The sequence below is a fragment of the Sus scrofa genome, chromosome 13 (assembly GCF_000003025.6).
Source record: "Sus scrofa isolate TJ Tabasco breed Duroc chromosome 13, Sscrofa11.1, whole genome shotgun sequence".
Lineage (NCBI taxonomy): Eukaryota > Metazoa > Chordata > Mammalia > Artiodactyla > Suidae > Sus > Sus scrofa.
In genome coordinates this window covers 26,666,825-26,687,581 of record NC_010455.5, presented here as the reverse complement: position 1 = coordinate 26,687,581, position 20,757 = coordinate 26,666,825, and the positions used below count along the sequence as shown (strand labels likewise).

The 20,757-nt window shown below is 40.7% G+C and overlaps 1 protein-coding gene and 1 long non-coding RNA gene across 8 annotated transcripts in view; one reads left to right on the top strand and one right to left on the bottom strand.

The window, feature by feature from the left end:
* Nucleotides 1–18,374, bottom strand: part of SNRK (SNF related kinase) — a 55,259-nt gene extending 36,885 nt beyond the window's left edge. Inside the window, exons 1-5 of one of the 7 annotated variants that reach the window (XM_013981529.2) lie at nucleotides 18,234–18,366; nucleotides 15,154–15,203; nucleotides 4,684–4,745; nucleotides 1,689–1,808; nucleotides 1,120–1,593 (exon numbers count right to left, since the gene is read on the bottom strand). In XM_013981529.2, coding sequence (XP_013836983.2) covers nucleotides 1,120–1,593; nucleotides 1,689–1,761 — 547 coding nt within the window. In that variant the 5' untranslated portion in view covers nucleotides 1,762–1,808; nucleotides 4,684–4,745; nucleotides 15,154–15,203; nucleotides 18,234–18,366. Of the gene's footprint in view, nucleotides 1–1,119; nucleotides 1,809–4,683; nucleotides 4,746–15,153; nucleotides 15,204–18,103; nucleotides 18,174–18,233 lie in introns of those variants that run through there. The other 6 variants (XM_021071716.1, XM_021071714.1, XM_003132143.4 and 3 more) reach the window with 6 other exon arrangements.
* Nucleotides 18,456–19,007, top strand: LOC102166555. Its single transcript, XR_306751.3, has 2 exons — nucleotides 18,456–18,572; nucleotides 18,791–19,007. It is a non-coding gene; the product is annotated as an uncharacterized LOC102166555 (long non-coding RNA).

Genomic DNA, 20,757 nt, shown 5'->3' with positions numbered 1-20,757 from the left:
CGTGAGCTGTGGTGTAGGTCACAGACATGGCTCAGATCTACACTGCTGTGACTGTGGTGTAGGTCGGGGGCTACAGCTCTGATTAGACCCCTAGCCTGGGAACCTCCATATGCCACAGGTGAGGCCTTAAAAAGAAAAAAAGAAAAAAAAAAAAAAGGAAGAACAACTAGGAGTTCCCATTGTGGTTCAGTTCAGCAGTTAATGAACCCAACTAGTGTCCACGAAGACGTGGGTATGATCCCTGGCCCCGCTCAGTGGTTTAAGGATCTGGTGATACAATGAGCTATGGTGTAGGTCACAAACACAGCTTGGATCCCATGTTGTTGTGGCTGTGGTGTAGACCAGCAGCTATAGCTCTGATTCAAACCCTAGCCTGAGAACTTTCACATGCTGGGGGTGTGGCCCTAAAAAGCAAAAAAAGAAAAACACAAATTACTCATGACAAGTGAGTAGGATTGCAAAAATATGTTGGGGTGAAGGCAGAGGGTCGTTGGAAATGCCAAGTGCTACCACTCTTCTGGAATCTACCACACAGCAAGCACTCTGTAAATCAATTTCCTATCCTGCACAATGAAATGGACAATAACCACTGCATGGGTCATTGTAAAAAGTAAACAAGATAATGTATGACACCTGTATCTGATCTAATTCTATTTTATGGATGAGGAAATGAAGCAAACAGAAGTTAGGCACACTGTTCAAGGTCACAATAAATTATTCCAATGACCAATTCTTCACACTGCTCTGTAATATTCACAGCACCTTTCTAATATGGGTCTCATGACTGTTAAAAAGTATTCACAGGAAAGAGATGACTAGAAGAAATCTAAGAAGACAGGAAAAGTACTCAGACCTTAAAAAAACTAAAATGGGCAGGTGACAAGTTACCCTGAAAGGTAACTTACTCATTTTCCTTTGTGCTGACAAATACACTTCGGCCATTAGCTCTCTAAAGGGTAAAATAAACAAATTGCCAGTTTTAGGGAAACATGGCATTCATGAAACCCAATCTGTTAACCCATTTAACAGAGATTCTCTTTTAGATAAACAATAACCAATATAACCAACTACACGCTAGCCAGAAAAATTCAAGAGGGCAAATACTGGAAGGTTACCTACCTACTGCAGGGGCATCATACTCATCACCAAGCAGAATTTCTGGTGCAGAATATGCAAGAGATCCACAGCTTGTGGTGAGCTTCTTCCCTGGTTGAAATTTGTTGCTGAAACCAAAGTCTGTCAACTTTACAAGACCTTGTTTTTCAAAGAAGACCACATTTTCGGGTTTTAAGTCTCTGTGAACCACATGGAGCTTATGGCAATAAGATATGGCATGAACTATCTGAGCAAAGTACTTCTTGGCCAAGTCTTCATTAAGTCCCTCCTCGTGTTTCATTATGTAATCAAACATGTCTCCTCCATCCCCAAGCTCTAGAATAAGATACAGTTTGGTCTGGGTGTCGATAACTTCGTAAAGGCGTACGATGTTGGGATGCTGCACTAGTTTCATGCATCTCACTTCTTGGAAAAGATGACCAGTGGCTAGAGTGTCCAATTTTGTCTTGTCAATAACTTTTACTGCCACTTTTTCACCTGTAAAGACATGCCTGGCAAGTTTAACCACCGCAAAATGACCTCGACCCAAGGTTTTATCCAGATCATATAATCCAGCAATCTTCCCATCATACCCTCGCTTGAATCCTGCCATGCTGTTCCAACAGAAGAAAAAGTATTTAGACTGTTTAAAATGAATCTTCTCATATATCTGGTGAAAATAAGGAATTCATTTTCAATGTTGCCATGGACATCTACAAAATAAGAGAGACAAAATTAAGTTTCTGTGACTTTTCCTCTTAGAGCTTCATTCTGTTTTTAAGTTTTATTTTCAGAGAAGCTTGAAGTAAATTTGAGACGTAAAATGTCAGGGGCATTTATAATAACCTATTTAATATTTAGGGTTTACATTATAAAGGTTGAGAATTTAAACACCATTTTAATTTTATGAGCTGATAAAAAATTAGTTTGTTGAAACGATTTTTTGGTGATGGCAGAAATAAAGCTGGCAAGTTTAATGAGCTATGTGTCTTTTTTTTTTTTTTTAAGCTTTGGAATGGATACTATTCACTTATACTGGTCACACCCGCAGCATGTGGAAGTCCCCGGGCCAGGGATCGAAGCCACGCCACAGCAATGACCAGAGCCACAGCAAGGACAATGACAGATTTTTAACCCACTGACCCACCAAGGAACTCTGATAAGCTATGTTTTAAAAGAAAATTTTACAAAAGTAATTTCCATTGGCATCTTTAATAACAAGTCAGGGACTGACAAGAAAAAAACACATAGGATAGACATCTGGACAGAAACCAACAATTTTTTCATTCTTCCAAAACTAGCACTGTTTCCTATATAATCCCTTCAGTGAAGTCTTCGCTAACTCTCCCAGCTGAGATCACCTTCCCTTCTCTGTATCTCCAAAACACCACGGACACATCCATCCCAGGTGGTCTTATCCAATAGGTTTTTGTATACATTATCTTTATCTTGAGACCACAAGGTTCTTAAGGACTCTACAGTTCTATTTCTTTTCCTTCTACCTCCCCTAATGCCTAGAACAGTGTTTTACATGTCACAGGTAATTAAAATTTTGTTGAATTTTAAATTGCTACTTTTTTTTTTTCAAAATGTTTACAAAGCAATTGTTTGCTCTTATACACTAGTGCCTAGAATGCAGTAGGTGCTTAATAAATATTTGCTGACTGGTAATCACTGTTCTTAGCAATTATGCTTATCCTTATTATGGTTTTAAATCTCAAACAAAACCTACCATGATGTGCTGATATTTCAAGAACAGACAAGCATGTATTCTTAAATCATTTATGTCTTAAAAAACATTTGTCTTTAAAGACATCATTTCATAGTGAATTTAAAATTCTCAACCTTATAGGGTAAACCTTAAAATACAGAACTAGATTCTCACAAATGATAATGACAAAAAAAATTTTTAATGTATATAATTACACAAATTAAGACATCACTTTGAATCTCAGACTGAACTCCCACTATCATTTTTTTCTGAACAAAATTTAAAATAATTAAATAACAAAATCTAATGAAAAGAGAACAATCTCCAAAGATGTTCTTTCCTACTTGTGTATATTCATCCCTTCAGGGAAGTCTTTTCTGATGCTCCCAGTATATAGTTTCACATTTTTTCTTTTTTTTTTTTTTTTTTTGTTAAGAACAGTACTTATTTATTCCATTTAGATGAAAACATCCCAAAAAACTAAACTGTACATAAAACAAAGTAGTTTAAAAGGTACTAGCATTAAAAAACCTTTACATCTCATTTTTGCTTAAAAGAACAAAAGAAAAGCTAACATTTCTTGAAAACCTACTATATGTATTTGGTCAAAATGCATCAAATTGGATTGTGTCACTGGATCGTAATAATCCAAAGAGGTCAGTGTTATTCCCATTTTACAGCCAAGAAATCACTGTGTTCCAAGTAAGTGCTGCAGCTAAGATTCAAATGAATTCTTATTATAAAGCATACACCTCTTACAAACATTCGGCCACTCTAAAGGTTATTAAATTTAGGATAACAATATCTTAAGAATTAAAATACCATGAAAGAGGCACAGTCATTTTCCCATGCAAACTGAAATAATCATGTATTTGGGGGTCACTTCAAGAAATACATATATAAGGAGTTCCCGTCGTGGCTCAGCGAAATCAACCTGACTAGTATCTCACTAGTATCCATGAAGACGCAGGTTTGATCTCTGGCCTTGCTCAGTGGGTTAAGGATCTGGCGTTGCCGTAAGCTGCGGTGAAGTTACAGACACAGCTCAGATCTGGCATTGCTGTGGCTGTGGCGCAAACCAGTGGCTACAGCTTTGTCTCAACCCCTAGCCTTGGAAACTCCATATGCCGTGGGTATAGCCCTAAAAAGACACACACAAAAAAATCACATATGTGCATATATAGACACACATATACGTATCTATGCTTAAAAAGCCAATGTTAATATGTTTATTAATGTTTCTTATATTTCAGTAATTAATGACAAATATCAACTAGCATTCACTGAATGAGTACAATATGCTAGTCACCTACCAAATGCTTTATATTACCCCATTTAAAGCTTACAACTGCCCTCGGAGATAGGAATTATTAGTATCATTTTGAAGCCTAGTAACTGGCCTAGGCTACAGGCCAGTGTGTAAAAGAGCTGGGATTTGAACTCAGGGCTACCCTGACATCAAAATCGGTGCTTTAACCACTATGCTACACTGTTTCTGCAAATTAACTTCAGAAACAAAATCACATTTCTTTTCCTTTTTCTTTTTCAGGCCTCACCCACAACATATGGAAGAATTAATTTTCTGGTACTTTTTTGGGTATACATACCCTTTTTCACTGCCTATGAAACTCCAACTGTATATCTAAAAACAGGAAGTTACGAGTAACTCAAAGTTGTAGGAAAAAGATCCTTGTTATTGAACATCTTTTTAAGTACTGTTTAATCCACTATGAAGTGTATTTCAAGTAGCATAGGAAATAATGAAATCATTTTTGATCTTTCAGGATATTGCAATGCCTGAAAATCATTCTGAACACCAATGCCAATTGTTCAGATGTGGCTTATATAAAGGTGATTCTTCCAGCTCCAAGACATACCCTCCAAATGCCACCGTGAATAATCCTTGTTATTACTGTATTTTGTTGGTTGCTTCTTTCCCCTAAAAGAAAATACAAAAAAATTTTTTTAGTTTAAAAGTTTATTTTAATTGTGTTTAAAGTTAAAATATAAACTCTAAGCTGGATCCAAACATGTAAAAATGGAAAATGTGTCTTCAGTGACCCTCCCATTATCTTTCTCCTCTCTATGAATTACAACCCATTCATGGATTCTTAAGTCAACAGATATTTCACAGTGAACAGATACATAGACGTGGTCAAGGTAGACAAATAAAAAAATTATTCCACTGGAAGGAGGAGGAAAGAATAACAATAAGCAACAATAAAGTCACCATTTTCCAAATGCCTCCTGGGTAACAAGCACAAATTCACATTGCACTGAACTCTCACTAGGAGCCTGCGTGATAAGTACAAGGAGGTTCAATCTGCCCAATAAGTAGCAGTCTGCAGTTCCAATCCTGCTCAGCCTGGCTTCAAAGCCCAACTGCCTGCAGAAGTCCCCTCTGGGCTCATGAAACACTCAGTCCAATAGCCAAGGAGGACAACCTTTGCAACACAATGGCCTCAAGCAGGCCAGCAGAAATCAATGCCAGCATCAGGGAACACAAAACACCTTTGCATTAGAGATTTTCCATCTGACAGTAAAAATGAAACTATGAACAGAGAGAATGTAAGAGGATCACTGATATCTCAATTTGTGGCACAGTGAGGGAAAAATGACTGACATGGCCTTGCAGGCCTTTGCATAACACTAAAATACCACACAAATAACTAAAAGTCCTAAACATTCAAACTAGGCCAAGGCACTTACACAATACTACAAGTGAGTTCACCCAGGGAAACTTGGGAGAAGCAGGAAACGTGAAAGAAGAGAGAAGGAAACGTGGATGTGAAAATAAGTTTATTTCGAGGAATGAGGGGATGAAGAGATGAAAGAGAGCTACAACACAGATACAGCCAGCAAAGTCATGGGCACAGGCCCACGTCCAGCAACAGGTAAACCCTGGAAGGCCTACCCGTTCCTTCAGCTCCAAGTGAAATATAGTAGCTCTTCCCATTACCCGTGCCTGCTTCTCCCTCTCCAACAGCCTGTTTTATCCATAGTTTCTGGCAAGGCAGTGCAGTAATCCAGTGTGGCTGACGACTGGCTCTGAATCTCAGCTCACTATCCACTGAACCTGAGCAAAACCTCATCTCTCTCTATGATCCATTTCCATATTAGAAAATGTTAGTAGTAAAAGCACCTCACAGATTGTGGTGAGGATTAAATAAATTCATAAAGGCACTGTTTAAAATAAAGCCTAGCAAGAGAAAACATTCAATAAATACTACCTACCACCACCATCTCATTGTTACACTGATGGTGACCTCCCCACCCAAGCAGAAATTCTTTTAGTCTTCTACTTCAAAAGACTGAATTTACTGACCTATCATCCTGCTTCTGTTTTCAGAAAAATTCTACTGCTTAGTTTCCTTAAATGTACCTAACTGGAAATGGGTGATAAAGATTGATACAGAAATTAATCTCTAGTTGGGTATCAAAGTCTGATGATTTTTCTCTAAAGTATCCCACAAAAGCTAAGTATTTGCTTTTAAAATGATACTAAGATGACATTCTATCAAATCTATCCTTGCAAAAAAGGACTAAATAATCCTTTATAGCTTTCCTAACAAAGCAACTTTTTCTTTTGGCCAAGCCCGCAGCATGGGTAAGTTCCCAGGCCAGAGATCAAACCCAAGCCACAGCTGTAGCAATGCCAAATCCTTAACCCACTGCACCACAAGGAACTTCCTTTTTTTTTTTTTTCTTTTCAATTGTATTATTTAATTAGCAACCTTGAGGGCAAAAAAGTCACATCTGGACTTAAAGGCAAAGGCAGAGACCCAAAAGCAGACCTATTACTTTCCTTTTAGTGTTTTTGTTTCAATTATGAAAGAAATATCTGTGCAGTATAGGAAAAATGGACAATGGAAAAGAGGGAAGTTTTTAAAAAATCATCCATTATTCTACCCTGTGATAACGTGTTAATGCTGTTAACATTTTGTTACACAGCCCTCCAAATTCTTTTCTATGTATAATTTATGTTGGACACAATTATTTTTAGAAAATAACACACACACATACACATGGGGGGAGGGCTATAACAATTTTCTAAGTATTTCTCTCACAAAACAATACAAAGTTTACCTTAGAAAATTTGGAAATTGCAGAAAAGCACCATAGATTAAAGACAAAACAAAAAACACCTATAATCTCATCTAGGATGACCTCTCTTAAAGTTTGAGTATATATTCTACACATCTAGCTTCTTTACAAAGCTAAGATATTGCACATGAAGTCTTATGACTACTTTTTCCTCTGTTACCTGAAGAACATTTTTCTAAGCACTAAACTCTTCTAAATCACTACTTTAAGCAACAACATAGCTAAAATGGCATCTTTTAAAAGTGCAAAGCAAGTTAGGCCATTCTAAAGTGGTCTTCTCATTTCGCATGTGCTCACACATGCTTATAACTAGGCTGGACCTAAATGAAATAGGCCACCCAGTCAAAAAATTCACGTTTGAGAAACAAGTACTAGCACGTGTTGCAAGAATACACTGATAGTCTCCCCGTTTACTAAAGAGAGAAGCAACCGAAGTGTGCGGGTGTGGCTGGAGAAGAGGAAGGAAGTGTGGGTGGCCCTACACACATTTTGTAAGCTGCTGAAAACAGTTGTAGAACCAGCCTCTGTTAAACCTACTGTTAATTTGGAATTCACCCTGTTATTCTTGTCAAAATTCACTTATAGCTTTTCACTGACATCATCACCTCTGCAGTGTGGTTGTGTTTCAAACAAAGGTGTCCTACTCACACCTCTCCCCAGGAGAGGTGGGGAAGAGCACACTGAACAAAGGTGGCTCCGCATGGGTAATCATTATGAACCAATCCAAGGAATGAGAAAGCAGATCACACAGAAAGGGCCATGTACAAAAATTCGGCTACTTCTATAGCATCCCTACACTCTGCTTGGGATATTTTAAATTTCCCTCCTAAACCAGATGACCAATATTCAAACACACAAAACCCTCCCAAACAAGTCACATGCTTAAAAAAAAAATCTGTTCCAAAATCCTCCCTCCAATACAGACAGCTAAAAGATGAGTATTGGTAAAGCCACAATAAAACTGTATTTAAGCTTGTTACACATGGAAATCACCTGGTATCTTTTACAAACACCAAAAAAAAAAAAAAAAGAAAGAAAGAAAACCGTAACTCTTACTCATGTGAAATATCAGACTCAACTACATGTTTAGAGCAAAGCCAACTTATAAGTGGAGGAACTTAACACTCTCTCCATGAAAACTACCATACTGATCTTGCTGCTAAAACTTCAAAAATACCTATCACAAAAATGTACAGGTTGACAAGGAGACAGGAGACTCAATCCTCCAGAAATATCAATAACCTCCAGGGCAAGCAAAATAAACACAACCCTGCCAGGCAGTTGCCACTGCTGTTCTTTTCATCTAAAGTAAACAATATTCTACTCCTCCTGGGTGTTATCAGTATAAGCTATAAATCTAAGATGAAAAAACCGCAAACCAGTCAACAGATCCCCCACTATGGAAGAATCCAGAATTCTGTGCTGATGGGTTGAACATTACCACGTTAGCTATCAGGTGGTATCAGATTGTAGCCACTGGACGGAATCAAGATGGAAACCACAAATTAGAAGACTGCAGCCAATCGCTTATTATAAGAAATGTCATAACAGGCAAAACTGTACCTCCAAATGTCTAATAAAGTGTTTTCCAAGGGGAGGTAACTACCTACTAAAGCGTGTTCTGTAAAATTTCTTCCAGGCAGTCAATTTTATGGACTTGGGGCCATTGAGGTGACCAGGAATGTTAGGCTGAAAAGCCAACTCCAGTCTCTCCAGGCAGTGACTGGGTTGCCAATCAGTGCAGATCAATCCCTAAAGTGCTGGTTTAAGTAACCTTTATTTCTTCTAAGTAAAATAAGCTACATTCCAGGACATAGCAAGGAATTTGAATGTATTCAGGAGTCAGGCAATCTATTAACTAATGGAGGGTAGTACTTAGCATTTAAAGAGCAAAAGGGGTTAGCATCCAAGCCACAAAACCTGGACTAGCAGCACAGACAGTTACGTTCAAATTTCTAAAGAGAATTGTCTCTTATTATCAAGTGATGAAAAATGCTAAGCATGTCACCATTTCTACCTGAGGATAACTCTGACTTAAAAAATTAGTACAGTGACAGCCCTGGCGTAAACTGCCCACATAATAAATGACTTAAGCACAAGCTGGTGTGTAGAAATTACTCCAAAATAAATAAAGCCAACCCACAATTACTCCTTTGCCAGGAAAATGCAACACAAGTTGGAATTATGGAGAATTTTAAAACATATCTAAATCTCTCTTCCAAAGCTTTTATTAACACTGTCAAAATTCATTTTAACTCCCTATCATCTTTTTAACCCCCTGATGATATTATGACGAGGATGGTCATGAAATAGCAGTCGAAAAAAAGAATGCTGGGGGGGGGGGGGAACTAATCCATGGACAAAAATACTGGCAGCTAACATTTCATTGACTTTGACTTAAAAGGCAGAATCACTTGGGGAGTCTCTCACACTGTTTGGACTGCAAATTATCTTTCTGAAAAGCAATTTGGCAATACCTGTATCAAGACCCTTAAAATAATTAATATCCTTGATTTAATATTCCTATTACTAGATTTATTTAAGTCTTAAATAAAGACAAGGACAAACATTTATATTTAACAATGTTCAGTGATATTTATATATTAAAAAAAAATGAGAAACAACCAAAAGGTCTACAATAAGGAAATGGTATACCTAACATTAACACTACACAGCTATTATTTTGAAGCTATTTAATCTCATGGGAGATTGTCACAATAAAATGTTAATAAATTCACATACCAAATTTCATTGCATGTGACCCCAATTTTTTAAAGTATATAATTTGTCTGCATATATACAATACCAAATGTTAAATTGGTAAGATTATAAATTTTTTTCTCTTTACGCTTTCCTGTTATTTTCAAATCTTAAGCAGTAAATGTGCCTTCATAATCTAGGAAAGGCAGAGGTTAACAAAATTTTGAATTTCTATACATAATTATTCATCCAATTTATTTTTCCATGGAGATGTATAAATCAATTTTCCTGAAAATGTAGTGTTTAAAGCCTATTTATGTAATCTGAATAAATAAAACATACTGAATGAAATATTATACCCCCCCTGTGGAACAAGGTAGGCAATTCCTTCAGGCTGAGGAAGGAACAGGAACAGAGTCTGTTTTTATTAGCAAATATTTGAGCCCTAATTGTGTAGAACATAACAGAGTCGTTGTCCCTTTAGAATCTTATAAATAAGTTATCTACATATAATTACACAGGTTAACTTAGGCAAGTTGTGTCAAGCAAGAGCAGAGGATACTAAAGGCAGGATCCCAAAGGACAGGGCAGCCCGCATCATTCCTGAAAGCAGGGCAACAGGCAGCAGAGAGTGAGTGCATACAGCTGGGTGGCTTCAGAAAGGAGAACGCCAGCATGGGTGAAGAGAGGATGTGGGGTAGAAGCAAGATAAGTTTAAAGGGGTTAAGAGTGATGATCCTGAAAACTACCTAGTGGCTCCCTTTTTAGGGCACTGTGAGGAACTCTTACCTTCTCAAAACCAATGGAAAACTTGCCAGATTAAATAATGCACTACATACCTCTGTTTTTTTCTCTTTAGGGCCCCACCTGTGGCATGTGGAAGTTGCTAGCTACAGGAGTCGAATCGGAGCTACAGCTGTCCATGGCCACAGCAATGCAAGATGCGAGCCGCATCTGCGACCTACACCACAGCTCACCAGCAACACCAGATCCTTAACCCACTGAGTGAGGCCAGGGATCGAACCTGCATCCTCATACATACTAGTTGGGTTCGTTTCTGCTGAGCCACAACAGGAACTTCTCACCACATATTTCTGACTTATACTTAAGGTTAATTAAAGTGTCATTAAAGAGTTTAAAATGCACAGAAGCAGCTTCACATCAGAGCTGATATGAGGCCTCAACAGAGGAAGAAAACTCTAGGTATTAACATGAAAGCAACCTAAGAATAAGGTCCTTAGAAAATGTAAACCAATTTACAAAGTTCACTGTTCACTTTAAAGTCCCATAAAACATCAATTTTTGTTTTGACTTATTATATCTTTCTCATTATTACCCATACCACTTTCCTACAAATCTACTAAATAGGTTTCTATAGAAATGAGTCTTATAATAAAACTACAGTCAACTTTTCTTTCATTGTCTCATTTCAAATTTTAAAAATGTCTTTTACTGCCACAAATGACCATTTTAGAATTCTAGTTTTAATTCAGGTTTCAAAAAAAGTAAGCAATTCAACTACTGTGAATCTATGTATGCACTGGACTCTTTGCATGTGTAATATAAGTTATCCTCACAACCAGGAATATAATGGAAGTATTACGTTTTACAGATAAGAAAGCAGGGTCAAACAGGCTAAGGAGTTTCTATGCACCAGTTCTACGCCCAGGTAAGAGATGCTTAAGTTGACTCCTGGGGCCTGCATTTTTTCCTGCAATAATGCAATGCCTCCCTTTGACCTAAGCCTTTCTAATTCCCATGGAAACAACAGCACTAAAATGAATCCAATTTGACATTTCTGTTGTTCTGCCAATTCTAACATGCCACGCAAGTTACCTGACCCAGCAATCAATTCAAAAGAGGAACTTCCAGTTGCTGTGGCATAGGCCAGCAGCTATAGTTCTGATTCGACCCCTAGTCTGGGAACTTCCATATGCCTCGGGTGTGGCCCTAAAAAGCAAAAAAAAAAAAAAAAAAAGATTTAAAACAGAGGAACTTCCCTAGTGCCATCAAAGATCCACCTAATAAATATTATGAACAAATAATTCCAGCAAAAACTTTCTGAAATGCTCAGAAACTGCTTTTTAAGTTGAGAAAGGAAATTACAGACAAATAACCATTCAAAAAACAGTGAAATAAGTACTGGTCATCTAAAATTGAATAGCACCTTGAATATAACTTCACCTTTAAGAGTTTGCATACAATTTTGTGATGGCAAGATTCTTCCCCAGTGGCACAGAAGAGCCAACGCCAAGCAAGTAATTTCAGTACAATTTAGGAAGGTTCTATTTTCTGCTCTAAAAAATTTATCCTTACCCTACCTGCAATTTTAATATACTCTGCAAATTACATTCTCTTCATTTGTTTCTGAAAAAGCATTTCCCTTCACAAAAGGATCAGCAAATACTCATAAAATAGAAGAACAAAAGATAAAAATCAAGCCTTGAAACTATACATTGAATATTCTCATCCCAAATTTCTTCTCTAGTACTCATGATGCTTTATGCCAAAAAAAGAACTGTTTAACCTGTAGAAAATGAGGTAAAACAGAAAACTAAACTTTAAAGTTCAATCGCTCTACTTTCGTCCAATGCTGGGGAAAAAAAAAAGGTCCTCAGAAAATGTAAACCAATTTACACAGTTCACTGTTCAAAGTCCCATAAAACATCAATTTTTGTTTTGATTTATATCTTTCTCATTATTACCCATACTACTTTCCTACAAATCTAAATAGGTTTATACAGAAATGAGTCTTATAACAAAATTATAGTCGACTTTTCAATAATATTTGGGCTACTTTAAAGAGATCCATGAATACAGGACACTTTAGCTCCATAATCTGCCCAACAAGTATTCGTTAGTATAGTGTCCCAAATCTAAAATGAACTGTACCTAGATAAGTTATACTGTAATAGTGAATCTTACATTACCTAAAATATAATTTCTTTAATACAGAAGAACCAATGTGGCTGAATATTAAACCTAGTTAGATACATTATTCGTTTTTCCCTAGCTACTCAATGTGAAGACAATATAATGACCTAAGATGTATATAGAAGGGGAGGGACCATCAGAGAAAAGCTGGGACAGCAGCTAAGAGTCACATTTCAAAGTACCAGAGAGTCAACTTTTCTTATTATCTTCACCATAGAGATGCACTTTATGGTTTGTTTGTTTGTTTGTCTGCCACACCCGAGGCATGTGGCAGTTCCCTGGAACTGGCACTACAGTTGGGACCTGTGCCACAGCTGCTAAATGGGATCCTTAACCCACTGCGCCACATGGGAATTTCTGAGACGCACTTTAAAAATGACCAAAATTAGAGAGTTCCCGTCATGGCTCAGTGGAAACGAATCTGACTAGCATCTATGAGGACACAGGTTCGTTCCCTGGTCTCACTCAGCGGGTTAAGGATCCAGCATTGCCTTGAGCTGTGGTATGTAGGTCCCAGACAGGGCTCAGACTTGGCATTGCTCTGGCTGTGGTGTAGGCTAGCAGCTGCAGCTCCGATTCAACCCCTAGCCTGGGAACCTCCACATGCTGTGGGTGTGGCCCTAAAAATAAATAAATAAAAGACAAAAATGACCAAAATTCATTAAAAATGATTTTAAAATGATCAAATTTATTCAGCAAATATGAGGAGCAGCATCATAGCACTACAGAGTACCACAGAATCTGGAGCCCGAGGAGTTACTCAACTTCTGCCAACAGGCATGTCTTTATCTATAAAACAAAGATAATCACCACCTTGGACAGTTATTATGAAAGCTAAATGGGATGGTACACATTAGCAAGGTGTGAGTAGAATCAAAATCACCCAAGGAGTCTTTTCCTCAGCTTTTCACAACTGGCTTCCTCCCAGGAGAGTCTGATATTTGAGAGGGGCTGTATATTTAAGTTCCCCATCTCATTTTGGTATCATCTATCCCCTCACCTCTAACTAGCCCATGAAACTGCCCCTAAATGCCTGTACCGGATATAACAGGAAGGCCGCTGCCCTACACTGTTTACATCTCTGACTGGAACAAGGATGCCACAAGAGGTGTTCTTTCCCCTAAATCTGCCTTGGGAAGAAGCTGGCAGTGGTGGGCAAGAAGCCTTAGTGTGACTGGGACAGCAAACATGTGGAGCATAGGAGACAAGGTCAGAGAGGTAGGTAAGGGCCAGATAGCCAAACGTCCTTGTATCCCATGCACATCAGCTGGATATTCCTCACATACGGCTCGCCCTTACCATGTTTTAGGGCCCAGCTTAGGTCACCTTCCTGACTATCACCTTGCCTTCCCCTCCCACACCCCTGCACACCAGCTCCCTGTGTCCTCTCACAGCATCATGTCCTTTTCCATTACGGCCCTTATCACAACTGTGGTTATGTAATTATTTGTGTGATTACGTGATTAATAATGTGTCCCTGACTAGACTACATGAAAAATTCAGCCGACATAATGCCCATGTCATTTTATTCAGCTCTGCATCCCAGGACCCACCGAATATAGCATCTGCCCAAAATATATACATACACTGTATTACATGAACAAATGAAAGCTGGCATTAAGTAGCCAAGGAAGAATCCTGAGCAGGGAAACAGCAATCAGAGATGACAGTTAAACCACTCTGGCAGCAAAGGGAAGATCAGATTGGAAGGGTAAGACTAGAGCTTGGACACAGGTAAGGAGACTACTGAAAATGTCTCCAGACAAATGATGAAAGACTTAAAAATGAGGGCAGCCTGTATCTGGGAGGTGATGATGAGGATGTAACGGAAGAGACAGGTCTAGGAAGCAGAATCCAGGAACTCAAAATGCAGGGCAGGGCAGCGGAGGGGGTGGGGGTGTCACAAAGCAAAGAGCAAAGAGGGAAATCTATAATGACTCCAGTAGAGAGTGGCAGCAGTTGGGACCATTCACTCAGACCAGGAATACAGGACAGGAGCAAACATTTCCTGGGCATCTACTGCATGTTAGTACAGAGTGGAAGATTCGCTGCTAGCTCTGGAATTCTAATTGAAAAACAATTTCAATCCAACCCATCTGAATTAAAACAGATTAAAATGGGTTATGGTTTCCATTAATGGGCAACAAATTAAAGTTTAGATTTTTTAAGTTTCTTCATCATGACATTTCTTGGGTACACTGACTATGCATGAGGTATTACACTAGCCTGGAGATACAGAAATCAAAGAAGAGGTTTCTGCCTTCGAGGAGCTGACGGTCTTTGGGGTTTGAGAAAGATAACTGCATGTAAACAACTGAGAAACTGAGGCCCAGTGAGGCTTTGATGTGACCAGTTACAAGTCCTGGAGCACTGATTTCATAACCCACATTACATTTGAGGCCAACATATAACTGAGGTGGGGTCTGTGTTTAAAGAGACAGAAAGACAGACACCCCTCTCCCCAATCTTGCTTTGAGACACATCATGGTGCAGACAAGGCCTTCCGACTCTGAAGGAACTGCTGAGTAGTCGCATGAAGCAGTCTGGGGAATACAACATAACAAGTAAGGAGAGGGAAGAGAGGCCTGCTTTGTCATGAAAGAGCCTACCTGAGCAGAGGCCAAACTCTGGAGGTGCCAAAGCAGAATCTCAGGAGGCTCTGCAAGTGACAGGAGAGAAATAAATGTTCAGGGAATGCAAAGCAAGAATCCTCTTTAGTCAGGTTCCTCCCCTACCACCAGCAGCAAAGGCTCTCCCATGGGACGTAAGGCTTCAACCCAAAGCAGATATACAGAAAAACAAGATGAGGAAATGATCCACAGCATGAATAATGCAGCTCCAGATCATCCAGAACAGACAACACATTTCCAGTGTTCACTCCTGAGCCCCTAGGTTCAAGAGGTTTTTGCACTAGCTGCTCCCAAACTAAAAAAGAATACCAAATATGTCCCCTTCCATCCCCAGAGCTACTGCCCCACTCCTCCCCCTTCCTTTCCAGATTCTTAAAAAAACAAACACAAAAACAAAAATAGCTACACTGTCTCTACTTCCTCAACCCCCTTTTACCCACTTGGATCTAAGCTCTTCTTCCACCACCTGACCTTGTCTCCCTCAACCCTTGGAGCCCTTTCCCCTCTTCTCTGCCTGGGCCCTCTACCTGTCCTTCAAGACGGGTTCACCACCACCTCCTAGATGAAGCAGTCCCAAGTCAGATCATTCCTTGCCCAGGAGTTTTGCCAATGCCTCACCACAGCACTTGATCCTGTCATTGTTTACCTCAGTGTAAATAAAATTTACAATAGCATAAAGGGAGGAACTAGTTTTTATTCACTTTTCTATTGCTACCCTCCAACCCGGGGCCCCCAGAATAGCCAAAGGCTCCATGAATAAAAGATCAGAGGTTAGGTTTACCTTCAAAACTGCCACAAACCACTCAGCTTTTCCACCTAAATTGCTCTAAGACTGTACCTGCACATACATGCACACTGGGAAGTACCTATATTCTGAGTAACAGTTTTCTTATCAAAGCATCTTGGCTAAAAACTCTTAACTTTTGGTTGTTAAGCAAACAGCTTACATGCAGTAAAATCAAGTCTTTAGGGGTCCTCATCTACATTTTTAAATCCTGTAATTCTGACCATGTGGAAAGTATACTTGTACCCTTTCTTCGTGGGCAGTATAATGGGTTCTTAGGCTCGGACAAGCTGCTTCAGGAAAGAAATCAAGCCTTGTTTATATCAATACTTAGACCTATGGCTGTTCAGTATCTCAAAAAATAGGGTGGTTTCTTTTTTTTTAATTTAGTTTCACTTTCTGTATGAAACACCTATAGGAAAGTTTAGACAAAAAGCATTTCTTGAGACTAATAAAAATATCTGAAAGCCCTTTGATTTTAATAAGGACATTTGAAAGTCTTCATTTTAGGATTTTGAAATTACATTTGAACCATAAAGGCCCAATCTTTATTTATGTTCTAGAAAAATAAAAATTACATAACATCTGGGTTCTTGTATGTTTCAAACAAATCGATCCTACTGCAGTAATACAGAAAAACTCAGAATAGTAGAAAATTAATACTGTGAGAGTAACTTTTCTGCACAAAAGAAAACAATAAAAGTCGATTTTGCAAATTTAAAAAATAGAAAGGTAGCACTCTAAGTTCCCTGTCTGGAAAGCCTTAAAGATGGAATATTAAGAAAAGTTAGCACAGTGCAGTTTCAATTACTACACTGCTTCAATATGTGACCTTGGGAATGTCATTTAATTTCTTTCATTTCTAGTTCTGTAAAATGGGAATGTCGTCTGTTTTCCTAAGAGGAACAATTAGACAGTCAAACAGAAGAATCAACATGATTTTTTTTTTTTAAAGAAACTTGTCTAATTAGAACACTTTAATCACCACTTGTACAGTACATTCCTCTTCAGGAATCCAATTCCAACAGAAATATTTAAGCAGACGTTGAAGACAGATTTCCTCAAGGGAATGATTTTATAAATCTGGAGAGCAATGTAGCAAGATCATAAATTAACAAATTGATTACATAAACCTTGACAACGCTAGGCTTTAAAGTACACTGAGACAGATCCCGATAAATTAGACTGATTTGAGGCTAGTTCCCCAACCCCATACAAGGAACCTAAACTGCAGCAGCTGATGCTTGATAGGAATCCGGTGGAAATTAAACAGGCTGCCAAACACTTGCAGTTCATCACCTGCTCACCATGCTTCACCTTTCACCATAAAACGTGAAACGCATTAAGTCAGCTTTACCAGCTGCTCCTAAGACTGTGAAAATGTACTCAATTAAATGGAAAGGAGGAAAAAGTAACTTGACAGTTTGAAAAATTCTATATTCTCAGACGTCTGTCGGTTGACTACTGCTAAACCCCACCTCTCCAATACTGGACTTGAACCGAACTCCCTATAAAGCGACTGGATTTTATCTGATCCAACTGTTAGGAACAGCACAGCTCCAGGACCACCCCTCCCGGCCCAGGATAAAAGGTTGTCACTTTCCTAGATCCCAAGTCCAAGTTAAAGTCAGGAAGGCTTTTGCAAAACGGTCCAGAAAGAAATCAACAGGCGATGACTATGGAAAAGAAAGGAGGTTTTCCAATCTGAAAAATTCTAGCTGTCCCTTGGGAATGGCACTGCTCCTCCTTCCTTACCCCGATGCCCTTTCTCTACAGACAACAATATCCCCATTCTATTGTACGGCTGCAGTTTTAGCAAGGAATTCCCTTGCTGCGCCAGATTGCTAGATCTTTTGAGAAAGGAAAACACATTTGGTGAAGAATACACGCCGCACTCGGCCCGCTCCGGGGCGGGGCGTGGGGATGCGGGCGCCTCCCGAGGTGCCGCAATCCCGCTGCGGCCCCAAGGGCAGGGCCTCGGTGCGCCCGCGGCCAGCCGCCGCAGTGCCCGCTCCCGTCCGGGCCCCGCCGCCGCCCGCCGCCAGGCGCCAGGCCCCGCCGCCGCCGCCGCCGCGCCGAGTCTGGGCCGCCGCAGTCCGGGCCCGAGACGCGGCCGGCGCGGAGAGCGCGGAGCGCGCAACTTACTTTCCGCCTGCGGCGGGCGCCCCGGCCCGAGAGCCCAGCCCGGCAACCGCCGAGGCGACTAGGCGGCGGAGGCCGGCCCCACCCCCGCCCACGGCCGCGGCGCCTGACCGAGCTCTGCGCTCGCTCCTACCTCAGCTGGCAGGCGGCGTCAGTCCACAGCGGCCGCGGCGCCAAAGACTCCCTCCCGGCCGCCGAATCCCCGCACCCAGCGCTAATCATAATACCAAGCGGGCGGCGGGCCGCGGGGAGGGGGTGGGGCTGAGGGCCGATATGCGCCTGCGCGAGACATACGTCACTATGACGCGTGCGCCGGGGCCGGGCCTCGGGGAGGGCGGGGCGGGGAGCACCTGCGGGCTCCCGCGAGCGTGGTGCTGGAGGGCATCCTGGCAGCTTCTCGACCCCAGTGTCTGCGCTGCGGCTGGCGGTAGGAAGGGGCGAGCGCCGAAGCAGGAGAGAGGATGATGAAGGAGTAAGCAGTAGGGACAAAGGACAATTCCCCCCAGAAAAGTGGGGGAAATCGGAGAGAAGGGACCGCATCCTCACAGGACTCTGCGTCCTGGGCCCCGGGGATGAGGGCATTGTACCCTTTTAAAGGCTCACCCCATCTCCCGACACAAGTTTAAGCAAGAATAGGGAAAGTGTTCAATATGTATTCGTATATATATTTTTTTTCCTCTCTCTCTACAGTTTCTTCTCTCTGGGAATCCAATTTGAAGGAATTTTGTTGATTTTGTTGCTATTTAAACAAAAGGAGAAAAACCCAGCATTTGAATGCAGCGCTGGCTTTAAAGGTCACCGGGAGGCATTTGCCTAGCCAGGCGGCCTCCTCAGGAAAAGCGTGGAAAGGTGAAAAGTCGTGGGAAGTATTAAAACATGAAGTCAGGGATTCAGAACACGCCGGGCATTAACCGTACACTAGATGGTTCCGCAGCATGGTCACCAGCCGGGTGGCTCCCGCAGGGAGCTTAGCGCAGGCCAGAGGTTGGGTTTGGGAGGGTGGCAAAGAGGAGCAAGGGCTCCCGTCTCCCACTCTTGGAAGCTTGGCGCGCAATGGAGTTCGGCTCTCCAGGGTTCCTGGAAGGGAGTGACAAGCCAGATGCCAGATTTCTCCAACCTACTTTTCCCTGATTCTCCCTTGATCTCCACCCCTCCCGGAAGAAAGGAACCCTCGCAGTGAAAGACACAAGCAGGGGTAAAACAAACAAAAACTACTGCTTAGGTGCTCCAAGTTTGATTAAATCGTCTGGATGAGAAGAGAAATTTAGATAGCTTTAGCAAAAGTCTCTTTGGACCTGCAAATGTCAGAAGGCTCTTCTTTCAGACTCTCTCCCAGGTGTCTGAAGATGACTGGGAAGCAGGAGTGGATTGTTGGGAGGTGCAAACCCTCAGGGTAGTAAGTAAGGTTTTCTATTAAAGGGGGTCTCTGACCCTCAGGGCAGAGTCAAGGCTCCAACTCTGGGATAACACTGGCTTAGAAAGAATAACTCACAGCTTCTAACTTGGTTTATGGAATTCCTTCCTTTGTTGCTGGAAAATGAGAAGGCCTTGCACTTTTCTCCTTAGGGAGATATCACTACTCAGGGAACCCTGTCACCAAGTAAAGGGGTGAAATTACCACTCTAATGCTCTCCCAGAGGATTTTCAGTGGTTAAAAGGCCTCTATTGCTAGGTCTCTAGCCCCTGAGATAGAACAGTAACTACAGAACAATGGCTTCAGTAGATAAGCCCTAGGAAGAGAAAGTATTAATGTTGCTGCTGGGTCACTCAGGTTTTGAATAAATTCTATAAGAAAAACAGGGCATAAGAATAGCAAAACAATAAATGAAAGAAACAGAATAATACGTTGGTTTAAATAAAGTCTGCTCAAATTCTCTTCCACAGAGAGGGATGCCGTACCGGCCACGTGGTAAATCATTTATGCATCCCCAGTGTTTCTTGGGAAGCTGAAGTGCTGCTGGCAAGAACATGACCCATTTTCAGTTCCACACTATCAATGTGGTAACATGATCTGATTATGCTTAGGCAATATTTTTAAATATTCAAGTACAAATTAATATATGATCACTTAACTTTGAATTTAAGCAAAATGCCTTTATTGTTAATGAAGAACCCCCTTCTTCAGTCCACCCTGGGGCTTTCTCCAACCCAGGCTGATATTTTAATGTTAGGTCTTTTTATGGACCTGTAAGAAGCTTTAATTAGATATACAGCATTCTACAAAAAACGACAAGATGGAGCATGCAGGCTTGGATTACAGTCTCTGTGAGTCAGATCTCAGAAATAACATAATGCCACTGATTTAAGGAAGAAGTTGTTTATTGGAAAGCAACCAGGGGAGTTCCCATCGTGGTTCAGCAGAAACAAATCTGACTAGCATCCATAAGGACTCAGGTTCGATCCCTGGCCTCACTCAGTGAGTTAAGGATCCGGCATTGTTGTGGTGTAGATCACAGATGCTGCTCGGATTGGCATTGCTGTGGCTATGGCGTAGCCTGGGAACTTCCATGTGTTTCAAGTGCACCCTAAAAAGAAAGAAAGAAAGAAGCAACCAGGGAGATGATAAAAATTAGATCAAGATGTGAAAAGCAAGCCAATTCATGGAAGAAATTGCCATTTTTCATCTTGGGACTACCCCCAAAGTAGTGTGTATAACA